At 33.8% G+C, this 21,009-nt stretch overlaps 1 protein-coding gene across 1 annotated transcript; it reads right to left on the minus strand.

Annotated features, from left to right (window-relative positions):
- Positions 1–471: 471 nt before the first annotated feature.
- LOC128551534 (transcription intermediary factor 1-alpha-like) lies at positions 472–1,405 on the minus strand (the record flags this gene model as incomplete). The annotated part of the gene is made up of 1 exon (XM_053532430.1): positions 472–1,405. A coding segment is annotated over exon 1 (934 nt), but the record flags the coding sequence as incomplete, so codon positions are not given.
- Positions 1,406–21,009: the final 19,604 nt, after the last annotated feature.

Raw genomic sequence — 21,009 nt, forward strand, 5'->3', positions numbered from 1 at the left:
ACTGAGTTAAGCGAGCGGGCTCCGCTGTGAGTGAAATGCATTTAAGAAACGAAATTATTTCTATTAGATTTTTGTCTTGACATTTTGTACATTTCTTATCTTGCTTTTTAGTCATAACACGAAACAACATAGAAGCTGTTAAAGGTGTGATTCATGATTAATGCTGAGGAAATGATAAAATAAGAGCTTACTAAGGAGGCTATGGTGGCATGGTGCTATTTTACAATACCCCGATATCGTGAGAAAATATCGTGACAAACGTGGCTATTTGTCAGCTAAAACAATATATCACATGTTCTGTCAGGTATGAATATAGTTGCGAAGTCATTATATATAATATTATATAATTAATATTGATAGCATACAACTTCGTAAAAATAAATTGCTATATGACATAACATGTTTGTTTGCTTTCTATGATCTGTAAAGTAGAGAACTGACACAAGCTACGATAAAATATCGTTATATTACCAGTTTGTCTATCTGTTTCCTGTTGTTCCGGCTTTTTTGGCTTCTTTGGTTCATCATGCTTAGGTTCATTTTTATTCGAAATATTCAGTTTGCCCAGTTTTTCGCTTGATTTGATGATACTTGACAAGTGTTGGCTAGGAACAAATTCATAACCCTTGACTTTGCATACTGATTGTGCAGTTCTTGACAACTCATGTTCAATTTCCAGAATGCTTGCTTTGCTACGTACTGTTTGTATAAAAAGTACATTTTCTCTATGGACAGTTGGATCAAGTTTCTGCTTTAAATCTTCACATTTAGATATACATTTTGCACATTCGTTGTCTATCTTATGAAGCAGTTTGTCGTTGTCGGACATTAGTTGTTTCATTTCAGATATAATAGCTGCTTCTGCCTTATCAAGATAAATATTGATATCTGCTCTGAACTTTCTTATCTTAGTTAGCACTTCTTCTTGCATTCCTTTACCGTCCTTCCGATAATTTCGAACGGTTTCATAGGTTGCTTTGTTCTGAAGCTCCAGTTTTTCAATTTTCCTCTTCAAATTGATAAAATCCACGGTTTCCTGAACGTTTTTTGATATGTCCTTTATGTATTCGGCTGTACATGTTCTATGCTCTAATACAAAGCAGTCACCACATCCAACAATTTCGTGTTTACGACAATAAAATTTGATTGCCTCATTATCGTGATTTTTACATTTCTCTACTTCTTCTGAAATCTTTCTTGCAGCAATATCTAGGTCATTCATATCAATCAATTGATGATTTCTATTCCTTTTACCCTTGAGATGATGACGGAAGCAGGTGTCGCACATATACTCCTCACAGTCCCGACATCTTCCGTTTGCTTTTGTTGTAACATTTTCAAACTGGCAATTTTCACACAATTGTAAATATTGTCTTGCTTCAGCTACTTTTCCAGAGACTTCCATTTCTAACGTTTCTCGATTGCCGTTTTAATCTAAAACGCTAACTTAAGATTTCATAAAGTCCAGGCGAAATAATATAAATTTACTTCATGTATTAACACCTTAAATACCTTAGGGAGAACAAGATAGCGTCGTTCAAATTTACATTTGCAGATAACGGCTATCAGGTTTCATTGACATTGGACTGTACACGATCGATAAGTTTATTTTGCTAATTTAAGGTTATCTTATTGTAATTTGTTGATGTAAAAATGCCATCATATATCCAAAGTTTACGCATGTTTATGTAATTGTTATCTGTTTAACGCAAAAAAAATAATAGCAGGTTGAACGATAGAAAAATATTCTCTCTTGTTCTGTGTATATGTGTATTCTCTTTTGCTCATACTATTAAAAGAAATATCTAGCATTCAAAAGAAACGGACAAGTGCCATTCCATTTTTTGGGATTGTTTGTGACCCAAATTATGATGATGAATAATTATGTGAAAAAAAATATTGAAAATTTCAAGACAAAACCTGTCGTGTATTGAAACAAAATGTATACATGGAACTGTTTCTATCTGCCACGATTTTAAACGTAAATTGACTATTAGATATCTACACTTTATCAGCTTACACAACGGACTGTCAAAAAAATTTGCTAAATTAAAGTTTACGATATTCCGATCGACTGGTATTATTTCCAGTTTCTGTTTTTCTCTATTTTGCAGCTGAAAATCTTTAACGTCATGTTTTCAGCAGAGCACAAAATGATGCACTTGACAGGTATTATAATTAGCAATTTTATATACAACAAAAATACGGCATAAATTCTTAATTTTCAAGTTTGTATTACAATTATCTCTCTAATGAGCTTCACCAAAAATTTTGCGTAAAGACTCGAATTTTAGATTTCGCTCTATTTACCGTGGCGCTTCCCATACACCCAGTTAAAATAACGGCGTATTTATACTTATTTCGCATATTTCCATTTATTTAAATCCGGTTTATGTTTCTGTTGGTGAATAGTATGAAATAATATCACAATAATGATAAAATTAAGGCGTTGTTTCATGATATTCTTCTAACAGATGAATGTTTTCGAGAAATTGGTCTATGCGAGACAAAGAGACAGATTATATTATAGACAACAACTTTGCCTTAGTGCCTGTGCAATGTGTATTAAAATGAAAGAACGTTGTACAGAAACAGTTAACAGTAATTTAGATTACGCATACAATAATCTAATGATGGGAGAAAGGGATTTCTCCTATAAATTTATTTAACACGTCTAAGGCGTTATGAATCACATGAACCTCAAAACACGTTCACACTGCATAGTTTCAATCGTGGTACTTGACGGACAGATAGTACATTGATCCGTGACTATCAGCGAACAGTTTGCATCAAGTTTGAAAATGCATACGTGTTATCTTTTGTTTGAAGAAAATGATAATAAAATGATTTTAAACTTTTGATTAAAACTGTGTTACTTTAACAAAATACTTGTTTTGTTTGTATATCCTGAAAAACACTACACCAAGGACAGTTTGCGCTCGATATCAGAAGGCATAGGTTCGTACATGTGCTATATATCGAGGGAAAAAATGATAAATGTCTGTTGCAAATTATGCAGTAAATTAAATATACTACTCACAAAAGGTGAGCACGGCTTTATACATTTTTTTTTTAATTTCATACTACAGTCATGTTTTACAAAGTCTCCATTTCTTTCCTGGCCATATTTACTTAATTAAACTATCTACTGTGCACATGCATTCAATACCTTTAAAAAAGTGGTATGTGTATGGTTTGAACCTATGTCTCCTGATATCAGACGCAAAATTTCTTTGGTGTAGTCTGTAAAAATAAGAAGACGATTTAAGTGACAGATATTGGACAGTCACTGTAGTAGTATGAATGACATAAGGATATAAAGAGAATAGAAAATTAATGTGTGTAAGAAGAAAAGTATTAGTCTTTATATTTCCAAACTGCACTTTTAGCCCCGATAATCTATTGTTTAAATAGGACCTATATAAAAACTGCACTCATTTATCGAAAAAACTGCATTTTCATTAAGATCACACCGTCTTCTTATATACAGTTGTATCTGGTCCTCGTCACACGAACTGGCCAAATGCACTTCCGGCGAGGAAGTTCTAACTTTTGCCTGTTTCCTCCCCAGCGACCGGCTTTATGCACACCTGTCACGTGCAGTATTATTTTAAATAACGGTTCCTCTGGTCCCTATCATACGTTCGACAGAATACCAAAGGAAGATTATAAGAATCTTTCACCGGTAGAAGGTGTGGATGGGAACAACTGGCTCGTGGGTAACTGTTTAGGCGATAGCGAGGCTCAGTCGAGTTACCACAAAACAGTTACCGAAGTCCAGATACTTCCATCCGTACCTTTAACTAATGATATATTCTTTTTCTTGCATGCCATATTCTTCACTTTTTTGTTATAGTAGCGTATGAATTTACGCATTCGTTCATAAATTATAGCACGTGAATCATCTTACACATCTGGGTGTAAGATGAGTTTTTCTAGCACCGGAAAAGCACGAGAAAATCCTGTCCGGCATGCAAGAAAAAAACCCACTGATATGGGAATATCCAGTACCGGCAAGAATCATATCTGGTAATTATCACTTCCGTGAACATAAATTTAAAACGAAGTCTTAGATGTTCACCAAAATATCATGTAATAAAATCTACTATTTTTAAGGCACTTAATACATAACTCTTTGTAATTCCTTCATAATACATTTTACAATTATCGACTCTTGAGCCATTGGATATGATGTGATATTAAATGGCTCAAGAGTAAATAATTGTATTATTATATAGGTTGAGGTTTATGAATGGAGAAACAAATCTATTTCGCAACATATTTAGTTTGAAAGTAACGATAACTGTGTAACAGCACCGAAATTAAGAACATAATTACATTTAAACAAGTGCTAAAATCTAAAGATTATGTAATAATGAATCTTATAAAACACGAACGGTCAGTTCTTAGTAAATTTTGGTGAGGTATTTTACCATTAGGACTAAAAATAGGGATGTATATTGGGGAAACTAAGGGTGAACGACTTTGTAGATTTTGTCCTAGTGGTATCGTGGAAAATGAACCTCATTTCTTATTATACTGTGAACTTTATAATGGCGTAAGAGTCAATAGTTTAAGTACCGTTATCTCGGGTAACTTGTTCAATGATCTTGACATTAATGGAAAACTGAAATATTTGTTAAATTGATACCCAAGAAAAACCGCGGGGTTGAAATACTTGTCAAAGTCTTACCTGTGTTGACGAACTGTATTTTATTCATGACTAATTAATGACCATGGTAGTCCATTAATAAATACTCAAAAAGTATTCTTTAATATTGGTCTTGTTTGAACTCCTGTACATTTATTTTGTACAACCATTTTATACAGATATTTCTAATTGTCAGATTTTTATCTTAATTACATTACTTATATTCATTGTCTGATGTTACAATTTACTCTCATCCAGTAGGTGACATTTTGGCCCACTATGCCGGTCGCTGTTCATTATTCACATGTTAATTTGTTGTATATGGAAGTGCAAATGCCACTATAATAAAATAGCTATTTGACGAAAACGTCTGCTGTTCTGGGTCAATGTCATCTTTACCTTTGACCTACTATCCTATATATCAAAAGGGATTATCTGCTGGTTCAGACTGACCGACATCTGCAAAAAAATACGCCCTCCTTATTCGAGTAACTTTGTAAAAAAAACATGAGCATGTGACGTGATATGTTCATAGTGAAAAGTATGTGAAGGTTCAATTCAACTGGATCAAACAAGTCATGACAAGTCAGTTTTTTTTTTCATTTTAGCCCCGGCCTTACGTACGTAAGTGCTGACAAGACGAGCCATTTGCACAAAGGGTAAACAAGAATAAAATATTTTTAAATATCATTTGCAGGAACAGGCTGCAACCAAGCAAAATAGCAAACTCGTTTGACCTGTTTAAGTTGTACTTCAATAGTATAGCAGTTATGTTACGACGGGCAGTTAATCTAACCAGTGGTCCTGGCTTCAGTATCAGTACAACAGATGAAGAGAACGAACGATTTCAGACACACTGTCTTTTGTGAAAGAATTACGGAAAACATACGCCGCACCCAAAGATCGAATTCGCGATCCATAGATCTGCACTCTTTCTATGAGCTAAGCGTAGGTGGGTTGTGTGTGTGAGGTGGGGGGACTCTCCTTGTGTATGAGAGATACTGAAACAAGAAATACCAACAACAACTAATCATGCACGTACATACCTTTGTATATAATTACCACCAAATAACATGCCAAGCACCTAACATATATATTAAACTATAAAAATCACTATCAACCCACACAAAAACTCACTAAACAAACAACTATTATATAGCAGTTCTATACTAATTCTATACTGTTTAGTATATTATTACAGTTAACAAATGAAATTGTAAACACCTCGATAGCCTAGTTGTAGGGCATCCGCTTCGAGTGCGGTAGGTCGTGGGCTCGATCCCCTGCCGCGTCATACCAAAAACCTGAAAGATTATATTAGTAGCTCCCTTGCTTGACGCTCAGCATTAAAATGGAAACTGGCTTCTCTTTTCTCATACAATCGCAATGGTGGATTTCATCAGGTATGAGGTGTCGAGAGTGATTAATAGAGAGTTTGAGATTTCAACCTTTTTGCCTTCCCCTTCAACGTCTCTTGCGAAGTTAACGTATGTAGTTGAAGTTCAATTAAAATTCCTTGATTTCCTTGAGATTTCAAACTTTAGAATGAACCTTACTTCTTTTAATCCGCCCACTCAATTTTTCCGTAATTATGATCGTATTTTTTTTTCGTGCATTTTGATATCAAATGGCCGAAAGGGCTTGACTTTTACAGGACGTTTTAAAACAAGAAAATTAAAGAAAAACATTTCAATTAATATAATCATCGCATGTGACACCAACTACAAATGCATTTTTCGATATACTTTGAAGTTAAGTTAAATATATGCGATAAAGCAAACGCAAAAGGTATGACCATAAAATATTAAGGGCAGATTCATCCGTCATGCTGTTGACTAGTATTTCATAGTTTTATTTATTTTTTTTTACTTTGAATCGGTACTTTGTACATCGAATTCCTTTAATTTCAAAGACGCTTTTTACTTTTGACTCTCATAAACAATGTACTGATGAAAACCTATCCTTTTAAAAGATATGTTGATAACATGAGCCGATATATACAATTTATTTAACAAGCGGTTTAAAAAAAAATATAAGATACACTCGTGATATCATACGTTTTGGCATCGTGACACACTGTATGACTCTGTATAATGCCAAACCCATTTCAAGCGCGCGGGGGTGGGGGTCACACCGAGTTTCAAGACCGATTTTCTTTGTAAAATGTAAGAATCAAAAGGGGAAAATCGACCCACACTGCCCCTCTGCCAGGCTCTGGGTCCGTGCATGTAAAGAATGGAGTTATCCCATACGGCTAACAGGAAACCTTTCGCATCATGATATCATAGACCTGAAATTTCTGATACTTCAGAAGAATTTTCCGTCTTACTAGTACCATTTTATGTTTATAATTAAAACGCAAAGTGTCCGATAGAAACGGATTGATTTTATTTGAAAGTAAAAATAAAATTTTCCACCAATTGATTATCAGCGTTATTCATTTTTCAAGTATTTACTAAAATGACTGTCATGCCTCTATCCAAATTTCATGTCCGAGCATGTGGACAGAGTAGTTGTAAAAGGACTGAAGTTTTAACTTTCGTTATATCACATCTTCGGACGTTCAAAACTTCACTTCATACTACAAAAAGCCCTTCCTGTATAATCGATAATGCCCGGGGACACAAATATGCCGTAGAAGTTAAAGTTTGAACAAAATCTCATAAATCTAGTAGACACATAAATACTTAGGGGTCACCGACTTTAATTTTTCGCAAAATAAAAATAACTTTACCCACATCCCCACATGGTTTGTGGCTATATGACGTTAAAGAAAAAAAAAATGTGTTTCAACCTACACAACTCACGTTCGTGTTAAAAACGAGATGTATTTAATATAAGAAATTTTCACGATATATTCGATCTCAACTTCAGATGCTATGTACTAGTGAAAAAAAAACCTTTGACAAATGTATATATTGTACAATTGTCCGTAAGTATTTGACATGACACTAATCAATCTTCGCTAATATTTTCAGACGTTTTCGTTACTTTACGCAATATTGTATCCTGAAAAGATCTGTAATTACACAAATAACCTTTATAGTTAACCGTCTGACTTCCACGCACGTTACCACGGGTACGAAATTACCGCAGACCATTTTTTAAATTCAATATAATGAAGTGTTACCTTATTTGCTTTTATTCTTACAATGTCTTTTGCAACGATTTTCACGAATTCTAATTGGTTTGTCTTGTAGTATCTATTTTCGGGAGTAATTTGTCTTTTTATCTAAGATAACTTTAAAGATTTTATCCGACACTTACTTCAAAATATCTTGAATACAAGTATATTTCTTTCCATAAAAAATAAATAGATAAGTGTATTAATTTTCCGTCTTGTAAAATTTGGAGTGAAATTTGAGAAAAAAAAAAAATGTTAGACTGAGGACTACAACGCACAACTCCAAGATTGATGGCTAATCGTTTTGGCCCCGCAGCTACTTGCACATGTGATATTTTTAAATTATAAAGAATACTTACGCAGTATTTATTTCTCTATTGAGGGTCAGGTCAATACTTATGGACAATATATCCACTTTTTACTATCCATTTGTTATTCCTATTGATGGTTTCAAAATGCAGATTCAAAGCTTGAAGAATGTCTTTTCTTTTACTAATCTTCTCAGTCTAATGCAAAATGCTAACTTAGCTTTGTAAATAAAGCTAGTATGCGGTCAGTTGATGTTTAATTTCGTAAAAATAGATACTTAAACATCTTGTAAACATTTAGAAATTTCGATCATATGTACTTTTATGATTATGAAGGATTGCCTGATTTTACCAGAAATATTTATCGACGCATGTCGGACTGTTGCTTCATTTCACATGTATAATCAGTACGAAAATAGTATACCAGATCCTCTATCAGATATGAAATTTATATTTTTACACGGGCTAATTTATTGTGAATCATGAAACAAATTCTACCAATTTAGACATCAATCTCCACATCTCATTCGTGCGAGATTTCGAGTTGAGAGAAGAGTCTGTTCTATACGCATAATGCTGAGCAACTGGTATCATTTTTATATCCTTGGTAAACGACTAGCGATCAAAGTCCCGACCTTCCGCACGAGAGAGACAAAGAGACAGAGACAGTGAGGTCATAGTAAGGCAGAGTAACTAGTCCAGCGAACAGACTCTATTCTTAAAAAAAGATCTTCAGATGATTATAAAGTATTGCAGCTGGTTAGACGCAGAGAATTTAATCTTGAGACAGTGTCTTTCTTTTTATTACAATCACGCACAACTGCTGCTCCGATGCAAATAATTTATTTCTTGGCGGGAACCTTCTGATCAAGTGCAATTACAAGCTCTTAATAATGAATACTAGAAAATACTTCATAAAACACTCACGAGTTGCAGCTTCCAAATTTAAGAAGTACGGAAAAAGTAAAAGCCATATCTGTTCCTCCGGATGCCCTTGGTATTGATGTAGAAACTGTAGTTTCGAGTTCACAATCTGAACTCTTGAATTCAAATAATTTTAAGTCATATCAAGGAATCGACGAATAATACATGCTGATTAACCAATGATCACAAGTTTTTTTCGATAATATCCTTTGATGCGAAATGTCGTTTACATAATTTACACCCTTTATCAAATATCTCATTAAGATATTTCATATCTACAATTCTTCTTTTCGGAACATGTCCGTAATCACCTGAATGCTCTTACATGTTTAAAAAATGGACTTTTTCTTTAACGCATTCTTAGCAAATCTCACCATATGTCTCTCAATACTTTCATGTCGATTCATTTCATCAATTCATTCCGAATTTACCGTTAACACACGCAGCTTCGCATATTCTTTAGATTATTTTGTTAACAAAAATGACTCGGCGATAAAACGTGTCATTTCTTAATGAGGTAGGGGTAAAATATCGTCAAACATTGAAAAATTAAAGTCAGTGACCCCTACGTATTTATTTGTCTACTAGACGTACACACCGCGAAACAACATTTTACAAAATTTTACGTTTTTTATCGGGTCAGTTTTTTATAAACTGGATTTTAAGCAAATAATTGTTATAAAACTTGATGTGAGTTTTTCCGTTCTGACGTCACAATATCGTCTCTGACGTCCTAGGCGTAAATCTTAATTCGCTGAATTTCATACCATTAAGTAGCATTTTCTGAATGCAAAGTGACAATTATTTTGTATTTTTCATTGATATGACATTCAGAGCGCAGAAAAGGAAAAATGCCGAAAGCACCCGGAACTGGGCGTTACACGAAAAGTGACGTCAGGGGCCATGTTTGTGACACAATAGCAAAAAACACGAACAATATGGCGACAAAGTAAAACCGGAGCTCAATCGCATATATTTTAAATTTTATACAGTATAAATTTCAGGACGAAATTCGGCAAAAAATTTTGGGGCGCATTTCACCTTAAGTAGCAACGTCTGTTTTAAATAAAATACTCGCATATCGGTGACGTTTTGCCGTAATAATATATGAGAGACTTTGAAGGGGATGGCGAAGGTTGAAATGTCAAGCTCTCAAATATAAGTTGTAGAACTTGCTTCACAATCGATCTATAAATCATTTACAGAAAAAGAAACAACAAATGAAATAGCATTGTATGGTATACAAACCGTACACTATTAACCCTCAGTTTATAATTAGTATTCTACTTATAATGGCATATCAATCTGATTATCAATTACATTTTAGTGAATGATAGTATATTTCCAATTGAAAATAGCCGGGTAAAAACAAATAATATGACAAACGTTTAATTTGTATACAGTGTTTCAGTTCGTATATCATATTTTTGCTTGGTATATGACATGTCCTAAGGTTTCTTACAAACGATTAATTTGCTGTTTCTAATACTAAAATTCAAATAAAATTTATTGTCTACAAAGCTTTTACATTTGGAAAAATATCAATATCATTCTATCATGTTATACAGATGTAATGAGAACTTTAAAAAAGTCAAAATTATTTCAGAGATATCAACAGACGAAATGGCCATCAATATTCAGTTTCTTAATGTACAACATTAATGGTGGTGACATAAAAGACTGGCGTTTTTATTTCACAATAATATCTATTTGTCTGTTTAAAAAATGCCGGTGACCGTCTGACGTTGGTGTTGTTTTGTATTTCTGTTAACTTTAAATATGACAGAGAAATCATAGAGTTTCGTGGGCACGACATTTCATTCTTTTGGACCAAATAGTGTTTCTTGTGAATAAACGTTCGTGGTTTTGAACCAAATAGTTACGTGGGCACAAACGTTTGTGGTTTTGAACAGAATAGTGTTTCGTGGAAACAAAATGTTGGGATTTCTTGACAAAAAAAGCGTTTCATGTTCTAATAATTTCTTGGTTTTGCACCAAAACAGCCACAGCTACTACAGTACTTTGATGAGAAGTGAATTCGTGGATTTTATCTACTAAACATACAATGAGTGGGAATTCTACTCGTTTGTTGGTTTAAAATTTCGTGGACTGACACAAACACGAAAAACTTGAAATTTAGGCCGCAACAAATATCAACCTATTCACATTATTACAAAACAAAATAATGCATATATACTTAAATCCCCTTACCAGCAGTGTGCAATAAAGAACATATACTAAAGCTACTAAACAAAAGAAAGCTAATCAGCCATTTGCATTTTTGTTTGCTCATAAAAATAACTGATAATGCTTTTCTAAAATTTAGAATAATTTGCTTGGAACAATATGTTGTTGATAACGATTCAGTTAAACCAAGCTGTGCTGCCATATAAGTCATTGATATTACAGTTTCAACACATTTCAAACGCCACAAAAATACACCCAATCATCTAGAAATCGTTAATTAACGAAAACCAATATCAGAGAAGAAGTGGGTAGTGTTTTGCTATATCGTACACGAACACTTAGTTTTTTTTTTTTTTTTTTTTTTTTTTTTTTTTTTTTTTTTTTTTTTTGGATTTAACGTCGCACCGACACATGATAGGTCACGAACACTTAGTATTTGTTACAATTCTAACCAATTTTCAGTAAAATAAAATCAAAAAAAATTCTGCACCTCTGTTATTGTAAAAATGTTGTACTTAATTTGTAAATGCGACAAGTTTATGTGCATTTGTATGTCTTTTTAACAATTGGATGTAGTATGTAGGGATAATATACGTTTTTTGTCGACGTGTATTGTCGCTATTCTTGCATAAAAACCTTACACGGCGACTTTATGTATTGTTTTCACATGCGATGACTTGACGATTCCGGTACATTTTTTATTTACCATTCCTATTGTTCTTGGAAACGGTAAACATGTTTCAAATGTCCGTATCCAGGGCCCAGAAATAAACAACACTATCAAAAGCACATCCAGAAGGTTTTTAAGTTATTTTTTTACTCTCGTTATTACAAACTTAAAATGAACAATAATTGTTCATTGCATTTCACAATTTGGTGGACTCGATCACAATTTCAGGAATAATAACTTTACATTTGAGTTATATTGAGTACGGACACAGGTTGAGTACGGATGAGTACGAACGTAGTGTCAAGCTTTCAAGTTGTTTATATAAATTCTTCGAGAAATTAGATAAAAACATACCGACTTATACTTACCAAAATCATAAATATGATTCCTAAAAACAAAGAATCGCTAGGTAAACACGCGATTCTTTAACATTCACGGTTGTCTACAAAATCTGAATGGACGCCGAGTTCTAAAAGGGGAATAAACAAGGGAAGAAACGAGTACGGACAGTGTTAGGGGCTTCGCATTTGGCGTTAGTTACTTATACAGTAAAACATTCTATGGTTTAGTTTGCATCTTTAATGCTTCAAGAATTTTTTTTTATGAAATAAACAAGACGCAGATACCAGATGTCAATCTGCGCAGAAATACATATACGTCCCTGGGAAAGCATTTCAAAAATAAAAATCGAGTATTAACGGCACGTGAATTGCCTTGTGTGCACACGATTTTTCTCCCGTTAATAAATGGGCGGATCAAGTGAGAAAAGTAGTTTTTATGCAAGAATGAATAAAATCATATCCTTGTGTGACATAATATTTTTAAGTGTTTTTCTTGCACATCGGACTTGCGTTTTCGGGACCCATGCCGGCAAAACCCATCTGGCACTCCCATGCCATCTGACTCTCGCGATGTTAATGACAACTAGTGGTTCATGCAGTGATAATATATTGTTTATGTAAATACGAAAAAAAAGCAGGTGCCCTGATAGTTTCTTTCCATTCCTAATAGTATATTTCTCAACTCAAAATACGTAAGTTTACCGTAAGAACATAACGTTAGGCTACAAATGATAAAACTAAAGTGAAACTTTGTTATTGTGCGTAACGAAAAATATCATGACGTCACTTCTGCTTACGGACGTTAATTTCCCGCACTTTGTGTTCATTTTCTACTATAAGAAAGAGTGCTACGTAAGTATTTCTACCTGTTACTTGTAAAATACGGTATGCAAGAAAAATAATCTGCCAGAATAAAATGCTAACATGTATACAATATGCAAGAAAAAATATCCGTGATGCAAGCCTCATTACCGCCCAATGCGCAGGTGCCCTCGGGTTGGATGATATTTCTATCCGATTAGTAAACACACGACAGATATTATTAATATGACTGACCTAATCATCTAATCGAGTGATAAATTTCAAATGGTATTGGCAAAGCAGTTTGCTGTTTTGTTTAGGCGAAGCTTTTGTTCTTTATACATATAACGTACAGTTCCAATAATTTCTTTTTGAGCGCTCAAAGGTGTCAAAAAAAACAAACAAACAAAAAACTGCCGTCAACATTAAGTGTAAGTGTAATTAAATTCACAAAGGTGACTATGTATGACAGCCTAAAACTGAAATGTTGTTTGTTGTTCTTAATTCAACAGTAAATGCTCCCGGTATATATAACCAATCAGAAAAAAAATCTGCAATGAAAGTGAAATAAATGACATGACGTTGTTTGGAGCAGGAAACAGTGTATAAAATTCAATTCATATTTTATTTCTTGTTTAAAAGGTTTATACATGAATTCTATCTTCCAAATTTATGATTTGATTTTGACACAGAACTTTTACAATTGTGCAATTTAAAAGAATTCCTAAATTATTGAAATTGGTACAAACCTTTGAAGACTTTTTGCGGATAAGATATAGTGAAACGTATTTACGTCTTCAATGTAATCGGATGATAAATTTCCATTTAAAATCCAGCATGTACTTTCTACGTTAATTTACAGGATATGTGTTTGAAAACCCACCTTAGCCTTGACAAACAAGGACTGACTAAAAGCTAAACAATACATCCACAACCCTATAACTCCAATGGCATTCCGTAATATTTTATACGGATCTTCTTAGTAAACACTCCTTAGAATCGTCTTGAACGCCCTTCGCTGTTTGATCGTTTACATCCTGTGTTGACAGACAAATCAATATGTATGTTATGATAAGTATTTTATACAACATTACTATTTGATATGAACAACGGTTCGTCTGCGAAATCTGTACACGACAAAGTGTAAAGGATTAAGTATAATGTTATGACCAGTTTGTTTTTATGAACAAGTGCCGACGAGTGTTCTTATTGCGGTTTGTGAGTGTTACTTGGTGTTTCTAATGATTAGGCATAAAATAAATGTCTGGGTCGATCCTGTGAGGATGTTTTATCAGTAGTTGTATCAGCTATGACAGCATTATAAACGAATTACGTAACATTTGACATGTTTATGGAAAACACGCTAGGTTTATCTGTCATGTTTCATCTGTGTACGAAACTGAATCTACACAGAGTTCAAGTTGTAAAATTGGATTATCCTGTTACAATTTGTTTATTAAATATATAAGTCTTCTATATAAAACAGTTAGTAAGAGATTAATGCATAAAAACGGGGAAAATATTATCAGAGCAATCCTGTACAGATAAGAGTTGCAGCCTTCGAATCATTTGCCTGACACTTCTGCTTCAAATTTCAGCCAGGCTTATAATTCCCGCATGCAAAATGTCATCCACCTGGCATGCGATGCGTATTTATCATGCCATTACTATAACACCTGCCTGATAAAGCCTGTCTGAGAAAAGCAGGCTTTCTCGGGTCAGTGACTTGAGAACACTTTGCACTGTAAATCCAAGGACACCAGAGTGTGTCCATTTTGCATTTAAAATTATTACGTCCTCATACGACACTGAAGTAGGTCTTTAAAATCCCAAAATATAAAAAAGCGGGAAAAAAATACAAATGCTAACCTTGTGTTTTGTAACCGACATCTCTGTTCTGCTGAACACAAAAGAATAATTTCAATTTGTTGCCAAGAGAAATTTTATCCGAAGTTCAGTTGCTAGACGAATACACATTCTCACCAAGCAAAGGTTTGAAGTGGTTTCAAATATACACACGCCATAACGCCGCTTGGCAGAAAAAAAGGCAGTACCGTTTCATCTACCGTTGATTTTATTCCATAACAGTCCATTTCAGATGCAATATTCCATGATGTAAGTGCAGACAGCTAAAATCCTGAACAAACGCTTTACATGAGTCATTTTCCGTTTTCTATGGGCGTTTCCGTTATAAAAACTTTTTTGTGGTAATTAAAAATATGGTAGGTATACACATTAGTGACATGGTCTCACGTACCTATTAAGAGCGCGTTTATAAAAATAATCGCGTAAATATGTCTTTTAGCAGTTATTCTGAAAAACAAGATGGCGTCATTTTGAAGAATAAATAAATAAAAAAGGAAGACCGGCAAAACAGCAAAATTTGGTACACCCCTACTTTTTGCACTTTATTTCTCATAATGGTAGGATAAAGTTGTTAATAAATTATGGCATGATCAATAGAATAACAGGTTACTGTCTTGTGAGAAAGGGATTTCTCAGACTCGGTCCGGAAGGAGCTCGGCAAGCATCGCTCCTTCCAGGACCATATCTAGCCTCGTCTGAGAAACCCTTTTTCAAAAGACAGTAACCTGTTATTCTCTATGTATCTAATAATAAATGATGATGGTCACCACCACTTACCCATGAGGTGAATGTAAATGTTTTGCTGTAGGAGTGTGCAGAAGACGCTCCAGTTTAAGAAACTTTCCTGATTTTTTTTAGCGGGGCAGTTGAAGATCACCCATATAGGAAACTGTTAGTATTTTCCCAATGTATGACATAGTTCATATCTGGACAAAAGAAGACGGACGGACGGGCAGCACGCACACATATTACCCTCTTTCTATCTAAGTGTCATTCAAAGTGTCTCTAATTGATTGAAGGTTGGGTATGGTTATCATAACTATTAAATTTTATTTCCAATTTTATTGATACTATCATGTCATTCCGGAAGGGGAAATGACAACGTTTGGCACGGCGGCATTCGGCGGGGTACATTTTTCGGGGCGACGATCGGCAGGACAATATTAAGCGGGACGATGTCCGGCGGGATAACTTTTGTCAGGGTGTCATAACGATGTCTGTTGGAGCGACGTTCGGTGGATCTACATTCGGCCGGACGCCATACATTTTTCATGGTGCCCCGACAGAACGAAATGACCCAATGACAGAAATGAGTTGAAATAAATGAAATATACTTTTTACAAGCAATACAATCATTTTGCTACCTGTTATAGTGTTTGTAAGTCTCATGGACCTAAACATTATTCCTTATATAATTATTTGAACAAAACAGACAATGTTTCGGAGATGTCATATGTAACGAGACACATTTTACGTTATGAATCCCTACACATTAGTTTGTCTTTAAACCTAAAAAAAACACTAAAAGCTATAGATAAAAGTGGGGTTCTTTTATATTTATTTTCCTGCCACATTTATTTACTATTATACGACATTAAATGACACAGTCAAAAACCCATATTACAACTCACACTGGCAATGAGAGTTACTTAAAAAAGTCAGCCTTCCAACTACGTAAAATGTCAGAAAGCGATTTTCCCCGATTCATTGGTAGAGGAAGATATCATATGCGGTAATTGCCACTGATGGATAGTTTTCTTACATGAAGAATTCTATATCTAATGCGAGGTTAAAAACCACATCGATGAAGCGGGTTGTGATTAGAAGTCATAACCCTTACTCACCGACACGGCCCGCGGAGCCCCTCTACACAGTAGTATATATTTGCTAAATGTAATCCGTACTAAAGGGACCATTACTGAAAAAGATATGTATTCCTTACACGTACTTATATGAAATATAACCCAGGCCTATATATTAAGTTTAGCATTATATACAAACGTACAGGTTTATAAATACACTAAATCATATGGACGTTGAACAATAACAATCTTGCAGAGACATTGTAACACAAATTCTGTTATATACCAATCAATTGAATGTCTCTTGAAATAGTAGGTCTCTTTTATAGTATCACAAACATAAATCGAACATTAACATAAGTGGTCTCCTGATATCTTCAAAAAATACAAGACATTAGAAACTGTCTTAAACAAATATTGGAGATTAGAATGAATGGTCTTCTTTATTGTATCTTTAACATATATGGTTTATCAAAATAAGTGGTGTCCTTTATAGTGTCTTAAACGAATATGGAAAATTAAAAAAAGTGTTCTTGCAATATATTTAACAAATACGTGTTATTAGGATAAGTGGTCTTCTCTGTTAAAGTTTCAACAAATACGGGATATTAAGATAACAGACCTCTTTTACAGTATCTTTATCAACTATTCGATATTAAGACGTCCTTTAAAACGTTTTGTTTACAAATAAAGGGTATTTGAATGGTATGCTTCCTTGATAGTATCCTTAACAAATAGGGTACAATTGAAAAAATATGTTTTCTTTATAGTATCTTTAACAAATATGGGTCATTTTGATATTGCCTTTGTAATATATAAAGACTGAGACAACACAAGTCATATCTGTTGAAATGGTTTTATTACATATTGGCATGAAGTAAACAAATTTATACACATCTTGCCACGAAACTGACCCAAGATAATTTTTACGTAAGTTTGATCTAATGGGAACGGAGAAATATACTATATTCAGATTCAACAGCTATTTGGTTACAATTGTTACATTGATTACAATATTTTCTCTTACTATTCCTTGAAAAATACCAGCTTCAATTAAAATAGCATGTAAACATATTCTTTGACATGTATATTGCTTAAATAAGTTTTAATTTGCAAGTTAAAGCAAAAAAGGTTCGTTGCAAAATGATGACTTTAATCTAACACAGTAATCAAACAATTTAGGCCCTCTCTCTGAATAAATGTGTTTTCACAACTTTATCTGCAAACTTATTCAGTCAATATCTTTCCATCGTAGATGAATAACTGCTTACACTGTGATTGAAATTTAACTATAGACACTGATTTATGTACTTATTACTACATTATTTCAATAAAATGTTAAGACATTAAACACATTGTCTTGGACTAATATATGTCACTGTTAATGTGAAACTAAATTCTTGTATATCTCATATTTTTCATGCAAATCACGTATTATGACCATCATGGAAATACAAAAGAATACAGTTATTTTGTGATGCCACTTTAAAGCCCTGCTTCTTGGCTATTTAAATATGATGTGTATGCAACCCATGATTACAATAGGTAACAATTAACGACCACGCGCCACACTTTAGCGCACAAAATTACAGCTATTTTATATAGAATTTTATACAAAATAGACTCTATTTTGACAGCCGTCACTGTTCATAGTCAGACTTTTTATGCTTTTTTCAGTGACAATTTAAGGTTTAAAGGTAGGACTGGAGCAGGTCTTTAATATGAGGACCCGTTATTTTATCTCACGAGTTTTTCGTCTGCTGTCACATTTTTCACACTGTATGGATTGTGGTTGATTTTCTTTTGTAATTGTATCAATCTATTGTCCACGGTTCATGTTAATCTTACAAGTGTATAATATCACAAAACATGCTAGTTTTATTAAATGTTTGACAAACGTTATATAAATTTACAAATTATCTACAGGTTGTACGAAATAGACCAAATATAATCAAACCGTAAGTTTGATTTAGTGGGTAACAAAGAAGAAAATTATATTCCGATTAAACAGCTATTACACCACTGCTTACACTTACTAGTCCTTAATTATACCTAACACCTCCAATTTCAACTGAACATATTCTCCGACATGCAAAACACTTTGATATGTTTTAATTTGCAAATAATAGAAAAATAATTCATTACTAAATGTTGTCTAAAGATATTCCCTTCATTGTCTAAAAATATTTCCATCAACTTATTTACATGGATTAGACTGAGTTTAACTTCTTTTAGATGAATTTAATTTCTTTCAGTCCCGTTCCTACTCTGTAACCAGATCGTGCCCATCCTATATCCCACTTCACGTCGACAGTTCTATCTGGACGTACAGCTGTTACAGTACCTGGTTTGCCGCCATGAAAGAACTAAATTGAAAAGAAGGTTACGTTTAAACATGGGTTGATAATATTATCCATTCATGACAAGGTATTGATGTTATTCTATTATGTAGTAGTAGTCGCAACTTGACCGCGATGGTTGACCTTAGACTGATTATTCACATCGATTATTTCATTGTAAAAATAAGGGGTGCTTAGGGTAGCCGTGTATATTTATATGCAATTAGTTTGTACACAATTCAGTATCAAAGTATGTGTACTTGCATTTGATCAGTTAAACCTTTCCGACACACTTATTTATATTCAAACAAATTTATGTTTGCATATTCTCGTGCATCTCGTGTTTTACTCACACTCCTTTTCAATAATAAGTTGTGCCTCATTATGTATTATAATACAAAGGTCAACCATCGGGGTCAATTTGCGTCCACTATATTGATTTCGCATTTGCAGTAATAACTCATCAGTCCCATAAAATAAACTTTAAAAAGGTCGCTTATTTAATGCGATGTATATCGTTTTACAATATGGAGCATCTGTCAAATATTCATAAACTGCATCTGAAACTAAATAGGTTGTTTCGATATGCATCTCACATCTAGTAAAGATTTGATAAATTGTTATAACTAAATGAATACTGAAAACAAATTCTCAACACGCTGGTTCCTTTGGCCGCCATGGTTACAACCAAGAAACACATCAGTTTAAGGTAAATTGTACGAGCGGGGATTCAGAATTGTTTTAGACAAATCCATGGAAACTATTAAATTGACTTCAATGGGTTTTCAATAGCCATGTCCACTGACAATTTCAACACATTATTTCAATTTCTAATAGCTGATTTACGAGCGTTTTGGCTGAAACAGTTTTATTGATATAATTGCAATGGTTTAGAAAGGGCATGAATATCCAGTTAAATTTCTTAAATTCCAAATGCATTGAAAATTTCTATAGGAACAGTTTTCTAAAATCGGTTAGAAAACTTGACGTTCGCCCACAAACTAAATAATACTGTATATCAGATTTTACAGATTTTATAGGGCTAGTAGGTCAAGCAATTGTTACGCCATCCATATTGCCACGACCAAAGTCTCTGCGATTCTGTTCTCTTTACTTTACTGAAAATAAAGCTGACTGGGCGTCGCTACAATTTAAGGAGAGGCGCCCTTGGTAGCGCAGAAAATCAGTGTCTACTAAGGGTAGACTTTTCTGTTACTTTCAATATATGAATAGCCCGGATAGAAAAGTGCGTTTCTGTTAAGTGTAAATGTGTTCAATATGGTTTAGTGCAAGTTTCTTTCTATATAATATATGGCCAGTTTAAATATTTTCTGAACACCGATAGTAACATATATCACTGCTTATCGTCTCGAAAAATTATACTTCATATTAAGGATACAAAAAATAACATTACTTTAGACATTCACGTTTGAGAAAATTGCAAGACCGACATCCATGTAACGTTATAAAAGCAGTGATTAATTTCAGTGTTACTGCAGTAACAGTGACGTTCCCACGCTGATGAACGCCTTTGAATTGTTTGCTTATTTACCCGCTTAATTCGGCGTTGAATCATGGTCTATTTAGACAGCACTAATGATTGAAAAAAAAAAAAGAGTAACGTTCCAAGTCCTTAACAAAAAATGCATGACAACTCATTTTTAATTAAATCATTTTCTCATTTAAGGTGGGTCGATACCTTATTCATCAAATATCACATTCCTTCCGATTTTGATGAAACTTGGTCCAACTATAGCGCTATGGTTCCTTTTTTGTTTTTCAGTCGTCTTGGCAACAATTAATAATCAGTGATGACGTCACGAACGTCGCAACGTAGGGCGCCAAAATGCCCAAAATCCGCCGTAATAGGTCTTCTAAAATATCTAATCAAGATTTAAAATAAGCGAAACTTCACAATATGATACTTTATCTAATTCACATATGGACTAGTGTGTTTTTAAGTGGTATCGCACCACATTACAACGGACATTTATAA

The sequence above is a fragment of the Mercenaria mercenaria genome, unplaced genomic scaffold (genome assembly GCF_021730395.1).
Source record: "Mercenaria mercenaria strain notata unplaced genomic scaffold, MADL_Memer_1 contig_1241, whole genome shotgun sequence".
NCBI classification, from domain to species: Eukaryota; Metazoa; Mollusca; class Bivalvia; order Venerida; family Veneridae; genus Mercenaria; species Mercenaria mercenaria.